Genomic DNA, 15,410 nt, shown 5'->3' with positions numbered 1-15,410 from the left:
AATGGGTATTTGTTAGTTCAAGGCTGTCTGCAAAGCCATTAAAGCCCCAACCCTGTGTTTTTAGACCTTGTCATGCCCTCTGGTCTTTGTGCTTGCATCATGGTTCATCTCTGATTGATTGTGACAGGGAACAATAACGGGCACACAGAGAAAGGGAATTCTCTCTGACTACTTGTCAGTCCATATTAGCTCACCCAGATGCCCGCCCACCCCCCCAAAATCTGTGTGACTGCTTACAAGTCAAGAACTGAAGATGACATTCAAATGTGCGGCACCACTTTCTAATAAGCCACTCTTAATAAAGGCTTCATAAGGTGTAACTAATAGCTTTATCAATGGTTAATAAAGTATTTAGTAACGCTTTATAGATCAGCTACAAGCCATTAATTAGAACAACTTTTGGGTTAGAGTTAGTGCGGGACAAGCTGTTTTTCCCTTCATTAATAAAAGTTAATGTATGTTTGATATGTCTACAAAAAACCTCAAAAAGTCTAATGAGTGCTTGACTTTCACATGCTGTAATTCATTGTAATTAAAGTCATTAATAAAGTGTAATGGGTCTAAATTTCTAATAAACCATCAAGTCATTTTCAAATGTTTATAAATTGCTAATAAATTCATTTTGTCCAGATGCTCTGCAGCTACTTTCCAGAGGGTCAGAGGTCAAAGGGTTCATTGAATGGTCTCACAGTTCAGTTAAAAATCTAAAAAGACAAAGAGTGTAAAAATGTCATGCTGGTGGAAGATAAATACCTAGAAGGTGGAACCAAATGTTTAATCCATTTCTCAGATTTACATGTGATTTATACTAACCATTTTATGACAAATAAGAAAATAAAGAGATGTCTGCACATTGATATGTACTGAAAATAAGAGTAATTGCTTTTCGCCTGGGAAAGCTGTTAAGCAACAATCCCAGAGAAAGAGAAGTTGGATTTATTACTTTGGTAGAAAAAAAAGCCTTTTGCATGCGCCGGGAGGAAACAGGTGGGACTGGTGAGATTCCAATTATGTTCATATGGAACCAAAACATTATGGGAAAATAGCATTTTAAATGGCATTTCAATATGGCAGACAAGACCAGTGGGTAAAATCATTATTTCCTAATTTGGAGTTAAATGTATTTGCAGATCCATTGCATTTGATTATTTCATAAATACTAGGAAAATGTAGTTTTGCATTCTTATGATTTAAAAAGGGCTCGTACAGGTTTTGCTTTGTTGTGTTTTTTAATAACAATCATGATCAACAAATCAATGAAACATTATCACTGCCAAAAATGTCACCTAACTGTCATCTAAAGGCTAGATGACTCTGACTGGGCAAATGTCAAAACAGTACAGGGATTCAGAATTGTTCTCCTGACTCGGAGAAAAATGAGGTCTACTGTACATCCAGCCACTGTCATGTTATGACTTTTTTCCCCCTCCCTCTTCATTTTTGTTCCATGAGGGCTTCACACTGTAAAAGAGCACCAAAACAAACAGAGACGGAGCAGAGGGAATGAAAGACTGCAGTGTTTCGGGAGCACAAACACCAGAGTCCTGACTGCACATGCAATTCTTTGTCAGCTGGCTGGAGTGGAGGATGACAGGTGAGTTGATAGGATAGTATGATAAAAAAGGAAGTAAACAACTGTATTCTAAATTACATTACATTTCCTGTTTTGTTATTGCTGGAGAAAAGTGCTCTGATTTAACTTTCTAGAGATAGTCGCCTCATAATACAATAAGTCAAAGACTTTAGTCAAACATATAGTGGGTCACATACAACAGGTCAAACTAATTTGTTTATGGGCAAAAAAAAGTAGCATATTCTGTCTAAACCACAAGGAAATGTAACAGTAGCCGTAGTAGAATAGAAAAACAGAGATACTCGTCACTTTTCTTCCCAGTTAGTGAAACAATCACTATATGACAAGTTGCATAACAGACCAAATCTGCTACTAATGTAAAAGAAATCTCATAAAAACCTGTTGCGTAACACTTGTTCTTTTCCAGTATATTCTTTGATGTCCCAAAAATAATTTGAACCTGTTAGGGATGAAAACTTCCAGTGAATGGCAGTGTGCTCGTGGCTAGTTTCCATCACAGTTCTTTCCTTCCATACAGGTCCCCTCTTCTTCTTCTTCTTCTTCTTCTTCTTCTTCTTCTTCTTCTTCTTCCTCTTCTTCCATCCATTCTAATAGATGCACCGGGAAAAAAAGGCCATTGCTGCTGGCTGGCCAAAAAAAGAAAAGCTTGGCTCAACTTCTTTGTTCATTCACTTTCCATTGCAAATCCAAAAGGCATTCTCTCAGCTCTCCTTTTCCCTGACCACAGCTATGGCTTTGGATACAGCAGCAAGTCTGTCCTTTCTCCTTTTGTGTTTGAAGATAATGCCCACTGTTTGAAAGGAAGGGAACTTAAGGCAAGTTCAAGGAAAAAAAAAATCCAGCCCGAAAGGACTCTTCAAACCATTCAAGAGAGCACGATCTATATTTGTGATTATTAACAATATCGTCCCAAGGTTAGAAACAGGAAAATTGCTCTACCGAAGATGTAGAAACTAGGGATTTGCAGAGAGCCCAGTATTTGTATTTGTATCTGTATTTGTTGAGGCAGCAAAATTATTTGTTTCTGTACTTGTATTCGGATGAAAGTGGAAATAGGCATAAAAATCCTGTTTTTGTTTTTATTACACTTCCAATTTTAGGATATTAAAGTGTCAAAATAGGTTTTCATTCAACTATTTTGCAAGGTAGGTCTCCACACTGGGTCTCAAACTCAGGTCTCCCAGGCCATGAATGACTGGGCTGACTGCTCAGCTAAAGCTTAGCTCTGCTATACACAGAGACCTGCAGCCATTTAAACAACCATGACATACAGACGGTACAGCGGAGCAGAGGAGAGAGACAGAGACAGTGACATAACCAACCTGCACGCTGTTATCTGACATGGTTTTTTTTCTTCCCTAAAACAAATAATTTCTAAAATATTTATACGAAATAAATATTCGTAAAACTCCCTATTTGTGCTTTTCTGAATACTGTATTCGGATTTGGCTCCACCCTTAGCAGAAACTACAGTATAACTTTGTGGAATATTTTGCTTGAGCTCTGAAGCGCAGAATAAAGCACGTGTCTCTTTCATTGTTTTTTTCTTTTTGTCACAGATATATTTGTACAGGGCTCTCCACAATCTAGCCTTAGGACTGTGTTGTCCATCTTCACAAATCTAGATGGAAATATTTTAAGATCATACCTTGATTGAAAGATGAAGTTTGGTTTTGGTTAGACCTTTTAAGATTAAAATAAGTAATTGTCATCCAGAACTGACTGAGTGGGAGGAAAAAATACAGAACAAGGAAAACAAAACGAGGACCTCAAGTTTTTAAAGAAAATCTGCATCCTTAAAAATGTGTGACCTTCAGAGTGGTGTTCAGATCTTGAGGCCTTGAGGCCACAGGGTCAGTTTAAGTATTTGTCACAGCTAAAAGTCCAAAAGTCAATGAGCATGGGTTTGGTCAGTGCCGAGAAAATCCTGCCATACTACCTCGCCTTTCATGTCTTCTCAGCTACACTTGCAAGACTTGACAATCATGTTGGAGAGCTGCTCCACTTTGGGGGTTCGTCCAGAGTAGTAGAGTATCGTGAGGGGTTCCAGGTCTTGAGGGACACAGCAGGGGGAGGCCGATGCCTCCGGGTTCAGAGTGTTGTACAGGCTCAGCAGCTATTGGAAAGCACACAAGAGATTTAATAAAAGAGTATTTACAGATCATATTGTAAACTGTATTATATTTAGGGCCTCACTAGAGATGGAATCTTGATAATTTGGTGGCTGGTTTAAATCAGTGTAATAGCAAAACTGACTGACAATTCAATGAATACTAACACACTGTTGAGAATTCATGAAGATGTATTAATAAAACGAAGAATTTCTGGTATGATTAAGGTCTACAAAATGCTGTCTGCCTGTCTGAAAATGGTTTGCTGGACATGGTTGCCTATACCATTTTACAGGGTGGTGTTGGAACTCAAAACATTAAGCTAAAAGAGACAAAATGTTGACCTTGTTACCATGGTCAAGAATAAAACCTCATTCTCAACAACGTTGACAGTTTTTATAGGGACTATTTCTCCAAAAGAAAGTAGTTCCAAAGAAAACTTCTCACAGGAGGTTTGTGGATTATCCAGAGTAACTTGACTTGGACATTATTTCTGTAAAACATTGCTTATTTGTGTTAATATGCTTGTGCTTTGTGTTAATATGCTTGATACAAGTGGATTAGAGTGGATCTTGCTATCAATTTTGATCATGTGGTGCATCATAAGTGTGACTGTGCATCATAAGTGTGAATGACAGTGTGGACTGTGAAGGGGAGTAAAAAATTACATGTATTGCTACTCTTTTCGAGTTGCTCTTCAATTAGTGGCACATGATGCTCCTGACAGTGTTAGTGTTTTCTCTCTGATTTGGTCTGTTTTAGTCAACTGCGTTATTAATTCAGTCTAATAATCCTTAGGGCCATTTCGGATCTGGTAAAATTAATTCATGCATGCAAAGTTCAGGTAGGTTTTTGATGGGTCAGTCTTAGAGGTGGACATCTCAAAATCTGGGCAAATGAAACAGATTATCTAAATGGCTAGAAGCAAATAAATATGTTTTTGTTCTTTTTTTTCCCACTGTGGTAGAGTCTCTCACAAACTGTCCTGTTTTGTTTCCCTGTGGGGGTCTTCTTACCGAGCTGTGTGTTGTATCTGAGCTCCTCAGGTAAGGGCAGGGCCCGGAGCAGTAGTTGGCATCGTAACCACTGGGCTCATGGATCCACTTCCAGTCCAAGTCACGCCGGAAATCAATGTGGAGCCGACGAACACAGCAGCTCTCCTCTGTGTTTCTGTAATGAGGATGTGCAACAATAGTGTATTCAGTTAAGTGTAAAATGTATTTTTGTGATGGTGCATTTACATGCATATAAACTGATGACATTCAATAATTTCTTGGTCCCATGCAAGATCTACCAGATACAATATGTTGCAGTATATGTTTGGGATGTTATGCATGTGAACACTGACACTAATGAGCTCAAAAAAAGATTAAATTTTTTCCCAGTTTTGCATTTCAAGTGAAAACTGAATGACACAAAGACTAAATGTGGAAGTACTACAACCTATCGCTGAAGACAATTTATGTGTCCCTTACGAGAAACAGTAGTTTGTGTCCAGCGCTCTCTTGCGTCGGCGTGTGGACTGAGCATCCAGGCGGTGGGGTGGGATCATCATGAGGATAAGGTGAGGCAGCGGCTGCTCCTTTCGCTTATTTAGGTGACTCAGGTCCAAGCGGCTGTGCTCCTCATCTCCATCCACGCCTTAATTACAGACATGATTGAGGAGCACTTAAACCAACTATTTAGTGGCTTTTTTCTCTTGTAATTTCTGTGTCTGAGCATACAATTTGCCAAATTATTGAGTATGAAACTGTCATCCCTGTAATTCTTTTACACAATGCGGAAATAAAAACACTCAAAAAAAAAGAAAAAAGAAAATAAAGACATCTTAGTCTGACACATGGTTTCTAAAAGCACAAATGCAATATTTTCATTGCAAGTTTATTCTGAGTCCTCTGAGGCAAAAGTTGGAACAGTTCACCTTCAATATAATGACAAACAATCATCAGCACTACGCTAAATAAACCATCCTCTATCAAACTCCCCAAAGTGAGAAAAATAACCAGAATTAAGGCATATTTGAAAAATAATTAACAAATAAATCCTGTAAATTTTAGGACTAAGGACGTAAGATATGAGCATGCAATGTGATCTGAACTGCATCCAAACTGTTAGGAAGGATTATAAAATGGTAAGAAAGATGAAAAGAAGACATTAACACAAACAGACATTAGATTAAAAGTTCAACTAACCCCTGGCGTAAAAGACTATATGACAAAATGTTGGAACCCACCTTTAAACTTCACCTCCAGCACTTCACTCTCATTGTCAATGATGTCACCATTTGGGTTGAAGGTGTGGCAGGGACAGTGCACACTGATTTCCAAACCCAGATTTGTTCCTAATGGCAAAATATTGTGGAAAAGAGGATTGTCAAAATGCTTTTTTTTCTTCTAAAAAGAAGCACAAGCCAACAGTCTCCCTCTTTAAAACTCAATGTTTGTAGGAAAATGCAAGTCAGGGTTCTGAGTTCAAACATCGAATGATTATTTGGATTAATAATAGCCTTTGGAAACAATTTTGGATTGTTTGTGAAATGAAGTGACCTCAGTCTTACCTCTGTTCATCAGCCATTCCCGCACAGTTTCAGTCACATCGAAGGAGACCCACTCTGGAGTACCTTTGGTCAGCACATTCTTGGCTCCGATGTAGCGTTGTTTCCTAATGTGTTCGTTTGGCCTCACAATCTGCAAAGCAATAATAAACGGTCTCTTAATACTCAAGCGGCTTCAACAAAATAACATGTAATAGAGTGGACACAGGAAAAGGACGTTAGCACGAGAAGCCGTTACTTGTCAAATTCATGGCTCGTTGTTCCTATTATCCAATAAGAACTTTAATCACTTCTAGTGAATCATGCCACAGTATGGGCTAAGATTTTGTGATTACTGGAGCATGAACAGATAATTTAAAGAGAAAGAAAAGAAAATTGTAGCATATATGGGACATTGGGTCCAATAAAGTGACCAAAATATCTCTTTTTCAATGCTTTCTGGTATGTTTTTAATATTTAGTCTTAATAAGTTTTTTTAATGTTTTGTGAAGTGTATTGCATTTCATCTTTTTTATGAAATATGCTAAATAAATAAAAATGTATTATTATTATTATCATGTTTTTTTTAATTACCCAACATGGATTTGGGCCTGCTATCTAATCATCCTTTTGTACAGGCATATTTGGTTGTTTCTTTTCCAGGTTATTGTTATTTGCATATCGTGTAATGCATTACATAACCTGGGTCCGTAGATAAGTATTTTTAAATTCTTAAAGATCCCCTCCAGACATGTATTAAGACATAAAAATAGACTGCTTGGAACAATAATGTGATTCTGATATTGTTTTTTTTGAAAAAAAAAAAGTATAAGCACCACATTAAAATCCTTAAAATGACACCTCCTCCTCCTTCTCCCTCATTAAAATTTACAGAATCTGTTAATATGCAAATATATTTTAGTTCAGAAGTTTAACTGCTGGACTTGGGATGTCTTCTTGTTCACTGTGAAGTCCATTTTCAGTGTTTGTGCACTGGAGGCTTCAAGTTTCCACATCACACTTGTGTAAGTTAAATATTGGACAAGGATTGGCTTCCAAACTAGTTGTGATGTCACAAATTGTGCTGGTAAGCCCACCTCTTAAAATTGGATTTTTCAAGAGTGCAGAGAAACTTTCCATTTTCCACCGATGAATGTGAAAACAACCTTCTTGTGTCAAACATCACATTTTTGAGTGGAAGGGGACTTTAATCATTAATCAATTGATTAATTAATTAATTGTTTAAGGGACCTGCACATTCATGGTACACCCTCCCAGGTGATTTCACTTATTTTGGCTGATTAGACCTCTTGTCGGTACAGTGTGAGCACTGCTTGATTGATTGTCCCTCACTCACTCATTAGTTTTGTGGTTAGGGTGCGACTGTTACACCTTTATCATTCTGATTGGAACATGGAGGCCGGTGACATCACACCTAACCTCAACCTGAGCGGATATCTACACTAATTAGCCAAATTAAAAACACCTGAGTCTGCAGGGCCTTTAGATATGCTGTTTTTTTCTGTTTGAGTGTTTAGTTCGGTCATTTGGGGGCAGAAGAACTATATGCTAACATTTTCGGAGGCATTACTGATAATTTACAAATCCAGCAGGCATGGAGAGATATTAGCATTCAACTGCAGTCATGTTTCTGTCCACTGGATAAAAGTAAGTCCAATATTCACTCTTCTTTTAGCTCGTGTTTTGGTCTCCACCAACTCCTGCGAGAAATATCTGATTCTTTAGCTTGCTAGCTGTGCTAACAGTTAGCTACTTTCTATACCAGCTAGTTAGCTAGTTGCTAATTTTTTCTTTATGTCATTTCTTGTAGGCATAGATTAGTTCATTGTAGCTTGTTTGCTGAAAACAGCTTCCTGCTGTTGATGGTGAGAGCAGTAATATTCAACAATTCAACCAAATTAGTGACCAAAACAACAAGCTAAAAGCTAAAAGAGCTGTGAAGAGCTGCAGAGTTGGATGTTAACTGGGTTTGTCATTGCAAACCACCCCTTTCACATTAACTGTAATCTGCCTATCATTTTATTCTTCCTCTATATAAAAAACAGACTGTGCATGTTTGAGCATGTTCAGTTCATAGCCTTTGTTTAAAAAGAAACTTGGTTGTTATCCTGTGTGTTCTGTGGGAACACCAATGAAAGTAAGTTAGTAAGTCTGGCTCCCGACTTCATCCCCAATGCACATTAAATTGTTTCCCATAAATTTGGTTAAAAATCTGAACAAATATGAAATCTGACTCGAGTATGACCCTCCTCCACACTGCCCTGTATTCGTCTCTGTGTTTGAAACTGGCAGTATAAATGTTTTGCTTTGGTAGAATGAGAGCACCTGCCCCCGCTGCTCGCCTGCGGGGCCACCAGATTAAATTCTTCTGCAAAAATAGCTACCAAACAACCCTCCATGGATTTTGGTTTAGTTGTGTGTTTGGCCCAGATGTTAGTGTTGATTATATTATATTATACTTAATTGTTAGATTTCTCTGGAAATCTTCTTGAATCACAATGTGAAACAGTCAGTGATAAACATTATAAATGGTTTAACCACATTTCATGGATACACTTAAAACTTGAGTTAATGTTGGCAGTTGCCTATTATTCTGTTTGGTAATGTCCTTTTGGGGTTGCCATGACATCACTGCTGACTACAGGATTGGTATATTGTGGTATTTTTAATCATTTTTATTTCAATAATCATCTTTGTATTGGATCCTTAATGCCAAGGACATTGCAACAGAATAATACAGACCTTTGGACACATAGTAATGTGTATGTTTCGTAATTTCATCACTCAGCAGAGCCCCTTTTTAAAAGCTCAATGAACTTTGCATACTGTATATCAAGACATCTGCATAACCAAAATGGGGACCACATTAGATCTGGATCTGAAACCCTGTCCGGGTTCTGCAAACATTCATCAGGCCTGTTGAACTTCTTGGCTTTTGGTCTGGCTGTAACCCACGACTGCAACCACAATCTGGTTGTCATTGGCTCTCTTTATCAATTAGGGCCTGAAATCATGTAAAAGGGAACAAGTAACCAAGAGATGATGTTGATAGACTAGAATTGCAATCTATAAAGATTTTGGAGCTCCTTGTTGGCTCAAAAGTGAGCTCTGCCTTTGATCTTGGTAGAAGGACAAGGAAACGGTACCTTTACGCACCTGGTAGAGTTCAATCCGCTGTTCATTCCTCTTGGCAATTGAGTTTGGGACCCTCAGAGCTCGAAACTCTGCTCTGAAGAGGTTGGTTGAGTTTCTTTCCATGGCGGAAACATTGAAGCGGAAAACCTTAGAGGTGATACCTTTTGGGCAGTTGGGCAGATCGTCTGGAACAGAGAGGATAAAATAAAAGTTTAGCAACAGAACAGGCTTAGGAAATCTTATCAGGATCTGATGGAATACCATCAGTGTTATCTCCAGACACAAACCTCAACTGCTACATCACCTCTGGACAACTTAATCACTGATAGTCGCTTAATCTCCTTCATGTGCGTGTAAGAGTAAGATTATGTAGCAACAGCCAATAATGTTCATTATTACTTCTCCGATAACAAATGTTTAACATCAAAGCTATTTTGAGGATCTTTTCACAATTTTCACCTGTGGTAAGAAGCCATACACAAATAATAACTTAATAATAGTAACAAAGAACAAGGTGTTGCTGTGAATGAACAATATGTTATGAGTTAAAAAAAAACACTCAGTTTCAGCCTGTTTCCACCTATAACACAATTTTGAAAAATGCTTTTCATGCTTAAACTTTTATCCACTTGATGCCAGAGTAATGTCAGTCATCCTCTAAAGAGGTACAGTACTCTGTTAACTGATATCATGAACTGGGTTGGCAGCAAACATAATAATTTTAAACTCTAGATGGCAATGCAATGAGTTTTTTTTTTTTCCTTTTTTGGCATATCATATTGCCTCAGATGTGTTGAAATATAGCCATACAGTTATGTGAAAATAATGGCATGGATTTAAAATCATTTTTTTATATACAAGAAGACTTACAAACCCATTTACACCTAAAATATGAACTTGGGTTTATTTACTCTTTAGTGGCTGGCACAACGTTTATCTACTCAGTGAATGATTAGTGTCGTTTCCTGCCTTATCAGAATTCCTGTGTTTCTCCAACACATTTTGTCTATATTTGGTGGAAATGAAAATGTTGTAATTGAAAAAGTATTATTATTATTATTGAGGTTAGTATGACTTCACCTCCCTGGTATCTGCATATCAAAAACCCTGCTATCCCCGGTCCCACTGACAACTTTTTGGACCCAAACCCCCTCTGACCATGATGACTTCTCCACAACCTCAGTCATTGACATATGCCAGATTCTGTATGCGCACCACGCTATAAAAGGAAATCTTTCCGATGTTTGCCGCCCAGCCTCTCAATGCAGTAATTTGCCAGTCTTCCAGCAGCTTTCTGCTTCATTTACACCTGTCACGGATTTGTGTTGGTTCACAGAGCCACCTCAGATCCACCAAAGGTCAACAGTTTACCTTGAAAAGAGTCAAAAAGTGAGTGTGTGTTTGCCCACATTAACCAAAGGAAAGAGAGTGATGTCACTGGCTCCAGGTCAAAAATGTATTCCACAAAGCCATCTTTCTGGTCCTGTTATGCTGTAGCACAAGGACCAACACCCTAAGGTGGCTGTGTCTTCATTAACACTGAACTCACTCTCAATCTACTGTTTCTGACTGATCTTAAAGTAATAGCTTGACATTTCACAAAATACACTTATCCTGTTGCTGAGAGTTAGATGAGAGGACAGACAGCAGCCTGTTAGCTTGGCTTAGCACAAGGGGGAAACGGCCTGTATGGCTCTGTCTTAAGGTATCAAAATCTGCCCACTAGCACCTGGCAAGGACAGATGCATTTAAGTGTTTGTTGCTCTTGGCAAACAAGCCTCAGGCTAAATGTACATACATCTTTAATCAAAGGAAGAAAGTAGTTCCTATAGTGGAATCATCATCTCTAATGTCAAGTAGGGAGCCTGTTTATTAGGATGCATCTTTAGAAGTAATTTTTTGGGCCTAAAGTGAAATGTGACACATCTAATGAAGAATAATATAAAGGAGCTTTGGATCAGTGACTATTTATTTATTTCAGACGCCACTGAATCGATTTTGAAAACATGAGGAAATTATATATGAAGTGCATTGTTTGTGGGGGACGACGTGTTAGTTTCTTAGCTTAGTTTCTGTTTTGTTGAAACAGCACTAGACAAAATTTGTATGTGTACACCTGTTAATAGAGGTGAGGCTCTCATCCATGCTGATATATGTAAAACTAATACATGCTTTGAATTTTGATTGAAAAAATTAAAAAACGTTTAGACCCTTAACTAAATGCAAACATTATAATGACGATACAGAATATCTATAAACTTAAATCATTTCTGTAAAGTATCCATAATATACTCTGATAATCTTTTAAGGCAGATTATGTCTCTTTGTTGTCATTTAACTGAAGAAATTAGTAGTTGTCTGTGCCAGAGTGGAATGAGAGTTCAGCACCACAAATCTGAAAATTGTTAATCGTCTGCCGTCTCCAGCATATGAAAATCACATTAACCAGTCTCAGTGAGCAGGATAAGTATATGCACGTGGATATACAGGCTATTGACAGAATGCATATTTCCAAGAATGAGATCATCCTGGACACATTAAAAAAACTACCATGCCAATACCACAGTTTTAGGAAAGTAAAAAATGGAGAATGAGATGAGCTTGTCAACATTTTAAAGGACCAGTGTGCAGGATTTAGTGGCATCTAGTGGTGAGATTAAAGATTGCAACCAACTGAATAGTCCTCCCCCTCAACCTCCCCTTCCAAGCATGTAGGAGAACCTACGGTGGCCGCGAAACTCACGAAAAATGCGAAAGGCCCTCTCTAAAGCCAGTATTTGGTTCGTCAGTTCTGGGCCACTGTAGAAACATGGCGGCCTCCATGGAAGAGGACCGACTCCCTATGTAGATATAAAGGGCTCATTCTAAGGTAATGACAACAACGATTCCTAATTTCATGGGATTATACAATAATTAAAACATACTTATGAATATTATATTCCATTTCTGCCAAGTCAGTTCTGCTAGATGCCGCTAAATTCTACACACTGGATCTTTAAGTATCTAAGCACTGCAGATGTTGACCACACAAATAGTACTTGTGCCAGTTCAGCTCATATATTGTGTTATATTGTGTTTTTGCCATTTCCCTGTCTTTCAGCTGATCACACCAAAAAAGGACACGAAATTACAGGAGGGGAAACAAAGTTCTCCCCCCAACTGCTAGAAAGAATTACACGTATGTAAATCAGTCTTTCATCTTTGTACCTAAAGCCATCTGTGGCTCTGAAGCCAGCAATGAAACAACCACACCAACTCTAGCCACCTACTGCCTGTTTTTTTTTTTTTTTTGTCAAAAGCATTTTGTGAGATTCAAAACAGAACACTGTAGAGAGAGAATAGGTCTTTTTGTGAAACACCTGTTGATTTCAAAGGGACTGTGATGCAATGATCTTGGCTTAGCTCTAGACCATGAGGCCCTCTCCGGCTCGTACACACGCACAGTATTTATCCTATTCTACTTTCTCAGTAGTCCAGACTCAGTTGGACCACATGCTGTATGAATCTCCCTCAAGCACTGACACATGTACCTTTCGACACAGGTTTTCCAGTTCCAGTTAGTTTCAAGTCTATAGAGGAAATAGCTGTGCCAAGAGGCGGTTTAAAAAAATCACTAGAAAGAAATAGTGAGCCTGACAGAGCTTTACTGACTATTCAAAGAAAATAAAGCTCATTATAAACTAAGCAGTGAATGTTGCCTAATGTTACCTAGTGGTAATAAAATGAGGGCACAGTGGAATCGTTCAGGTTTACAGAGTTGGATGCTGCCTCAGCTTCACACTCAGTTTAGCAAAGTTAAACCTGAGCTCTGTAGTAAGTGATGTCATGCTCATGGGCCACCTGTGTGTTTAATTCACTGGCCAAGACAGGCAGTGGGGTCACTTTAAGCTCCATCTCATTAGGGAGGAGGGTGGTAGTGATGTGTCTGCATATGTGAGGACTTCATGTGACCCCAAAGAATCCAGGAGAGAGAGGGGGATCCTTCTGTCCAGGCATACGGGGAGGTCCTTCCATCATCTAACTTTTTCTGTCCACCTCTGTTAACTTTTCCTACTCCTTCTCCTAAAGGCATCCCCCCTCCGCCTGGGCAGATGTCCCTCTCATTTGGGCCTGACTGGAAAGGAAATGGGAACATCTGGGGAGAGGGACAGGATCCATGGAGGAAAAAAACAAGAGGAGGAAGAGTGGAGTCAGGAGTAGGAGGAGAGTGACTTTCCTGGAACACTGCTGGAGGGTTAAAACAGGTTGGTGAGCACTCCAGTAACAAAGCACATCCTCCCAAGTGCACAGCAAGTTCAACTTTCACTTTTACAAACAACACAAACAAACCGTTTTTTAAGTAGAGACTGTGTTGACTCATAAATATTTTTAACACAGATGCTAAAGTTTTTTTTTTTTTTTTTTTTTTTTGAGTTGCTGGACTATGTTTATCAGTAACAATGAGTCACTCCTCATTTGGTGCGTAATTACGCAGCACACCAACGTGTGGATTGCTGGCATTAAAACGGGAAAGTGATTGAGGCTCATTTGCCAGAAGAATGATAATACTTACTGCTTTCTGTCGGTCCGTAGACCATGTTGAATTTGTATATCTCTTTGGCGTAGTACTCTGTCTCTGTGTTGTCCTGACCGCAACTCTGCTGCCGATCCCTCCCAAGCTCCTCCAGTAGCTCCTTGGTGCTGTTATACAATGCTTGGATTTGATAAGGGATTTTACTCGGTCCGAGGGAGTGTGGGGGACTTGTCAGTCGGAGTTTGCTCAGAATTTGACCTCGTATCGCCTCAACCCTCTTCCTTTTCACGTGGTCAATATCCACGGTGGCACAAGTTGACAGGGATGAGCTCAAAGTTGCGCAATTGAGGAGGAGGACAAACAGTAAAGCCTTACCCAAATGCATCTTTCTCTGTGCATTTGGTTCGCTCAGGAGTTGATTGTGCAGATTCACAGGCGAGGACTGCCAAGGTCAGTGTCAATAAGCCTTCAAATCAAACGGATAAACACTGCTGTTGTTTCTTTTAACTCCCTTGGGGACTAATTATAAAAAAACTCCTCGCCTAATTCGTTTTCTCGTAGCAGTCCCTTTAGTTATCAGCAGAAATCCAAGTTTGTGTTCGCCCATTAGACAATACTCAATTTAAAGTCCAGCGCGACAGAAACTCTCCCGCATATATGACATTTATCCGGCACAAATATCTCTGTAGAAACAGACTTTTCTTTTGCATTCTTGTGCTCAATCCAGCAATGTTTAAGTCGCTCCACAACTTGGCGTATCTCTCCCCTTTTCTGTCTCATTAAAATCTAGTGCCTCTGTATTGTCTCTAAGGAGGCAGACCGCAGGCTGTCAGTTAACGAGGTATGTGCGACTTTGAGCGGTCGGTACGGCCTCTCGTGTGTTTTATACCGCTAGTTTCTGACGTTTGATGGAGGAGGGACCGCAGGCACCCGGGAGAGACCAAATCATAACAGGCTTCAGTGCTATGCACCACTCATGCACCAGACATCCAATGTGACACAGTAATCATGTAAAATAACCTACTGTTTTATTATTTGATCATCTGAGCAAGTTTTAGATTGAATGTTCTCATCGGATTCTTTCTTGAAAGTAGTGTGAAGGTCTGGTCTTTTGGTATTTTTTGGTGTTTAAAAAGTGTTTTAACAGCATCTTCAGTTGTGATCTTGCAGAGGTGTAAGAGTTAATGTTTGTAAGGTACTGTAGGTATGGCTGGGTCGTGCGCCCTCTAGTGGAAAGTTGTTGTAATCGCAGTTGCCTTACAGGGTTAAAAGGATCCCTTTCCCCCTATTAAATTCTTCTTATAGTCTTATTGCACGATTTCCTTTAAACTATATTATGCTGTAAAGATGTTTATTGACTCTGAAACACAGACTTTTCCTTTTGATTGCCCTCTTAAAGGCAGATTCAAAAAGGCCATTGTGGATCTACAAAACAGTTAAATCTAAGTATAGGATCTGTGTTTGAAATATTTAGTCTGAGTGACCCAACTCAAGTTCATAAAT

The 15,410-nt window shown here is 39.0% G+C and overlaps 2 protein-coding genes across 2 annotated transcripts in view; one reads left to right on the top strand and one right to left on the bottom strand.

Annotated features, from left to right (window-relative positions):
• Window positions 1-1,210: 1,210 nt before the first annotated feature.
• Window positions 1,211-14,776, bottom strand: LOC137168848 (transforming growth factor beta-3 proprotein-like). The gene is made up of 7 exons (XM_067571653.1): window positions 13,947-14,776; window positions 9,416-9,579; window positions 6,263-6,392; window positions 5,939-6,046; window positions 5,181-5,346; window positions 4,722-4,875; window positions 1,211-3,710 (listed from the first exon to the last, which is right to left on the bottom strand). The coding sequence occupies exons 1-7, from the start codon at window positions 14,290-14,292 to the stop codon at window positions 3,552-3,554; spliced, it is 1,227 nt and encodes a 408-aa protein (XP_067427754.1). The 5' UTR covers window positions 14,293-14,776; the 3' UTR covers window positions 1,211-3,551.
• The window catches only part of esrrgb (estrogen-related receptor gamma b), a 99,929-nt gene continuing 91,243 nt past the window's right edge, over window positions 6,725-15,410 (top strand). The window contains exons 1-2 of the mRNA XM_067571652.1: window positions 6,725-7,906; window positions 13,463-13,638. The gene's annotated coding sequence lies outside the window, so the exon portion shown is untranslated. The remainder of the gene's footprint in view (window positions 7,907-13,462; window positions 13,639-15,410) is intronic.

Source organism: Thunnus thynnus, chromosome 18 (genome assembly GCF_963924715.1).
Source record: "Thunnus thynnus chromosome 18, fThuThy2.1, whole genome shotgun sequence".
NCBI lineage: Eukaryota > Metazoa > Chordata > Actinopteri > Scombriformes > Scombridae > Thunnus > Thunnus thynnus.
Note: the sequence above shows the minus strand (reverse complement) of the source record. Positions and strands in the feature narration are given on the sequence as shown.

What these genes read in the sequence shown, in the direction of transcription:
- LOC137168848 (XM_067571653.1), bottom strand. Translation starts at nt 14,292, where the DNA reads ATGCATTTGGGTAAGGCTTTACTGTTTGTCCTCCTCCTCAATTGCGCA. An exon ending in AGCGGATTGAACTCTACCAG is followed by an intron (nt 6,393 to 9,415) that starts GTGCGTAAAGGT and finishes ATTGCTTTGCAG; the next exon opens with ATTGTGAGGCCAAACGAACA. An exon ending in CAGATACAACACACAGCTCG is followed by an intron (nt 3,711 to 4,721) that starts GTAAGAAGACCC and finishes GCTTTCCAATAG; the next exon opens with CTGCTGAGCCTGTACAACAC.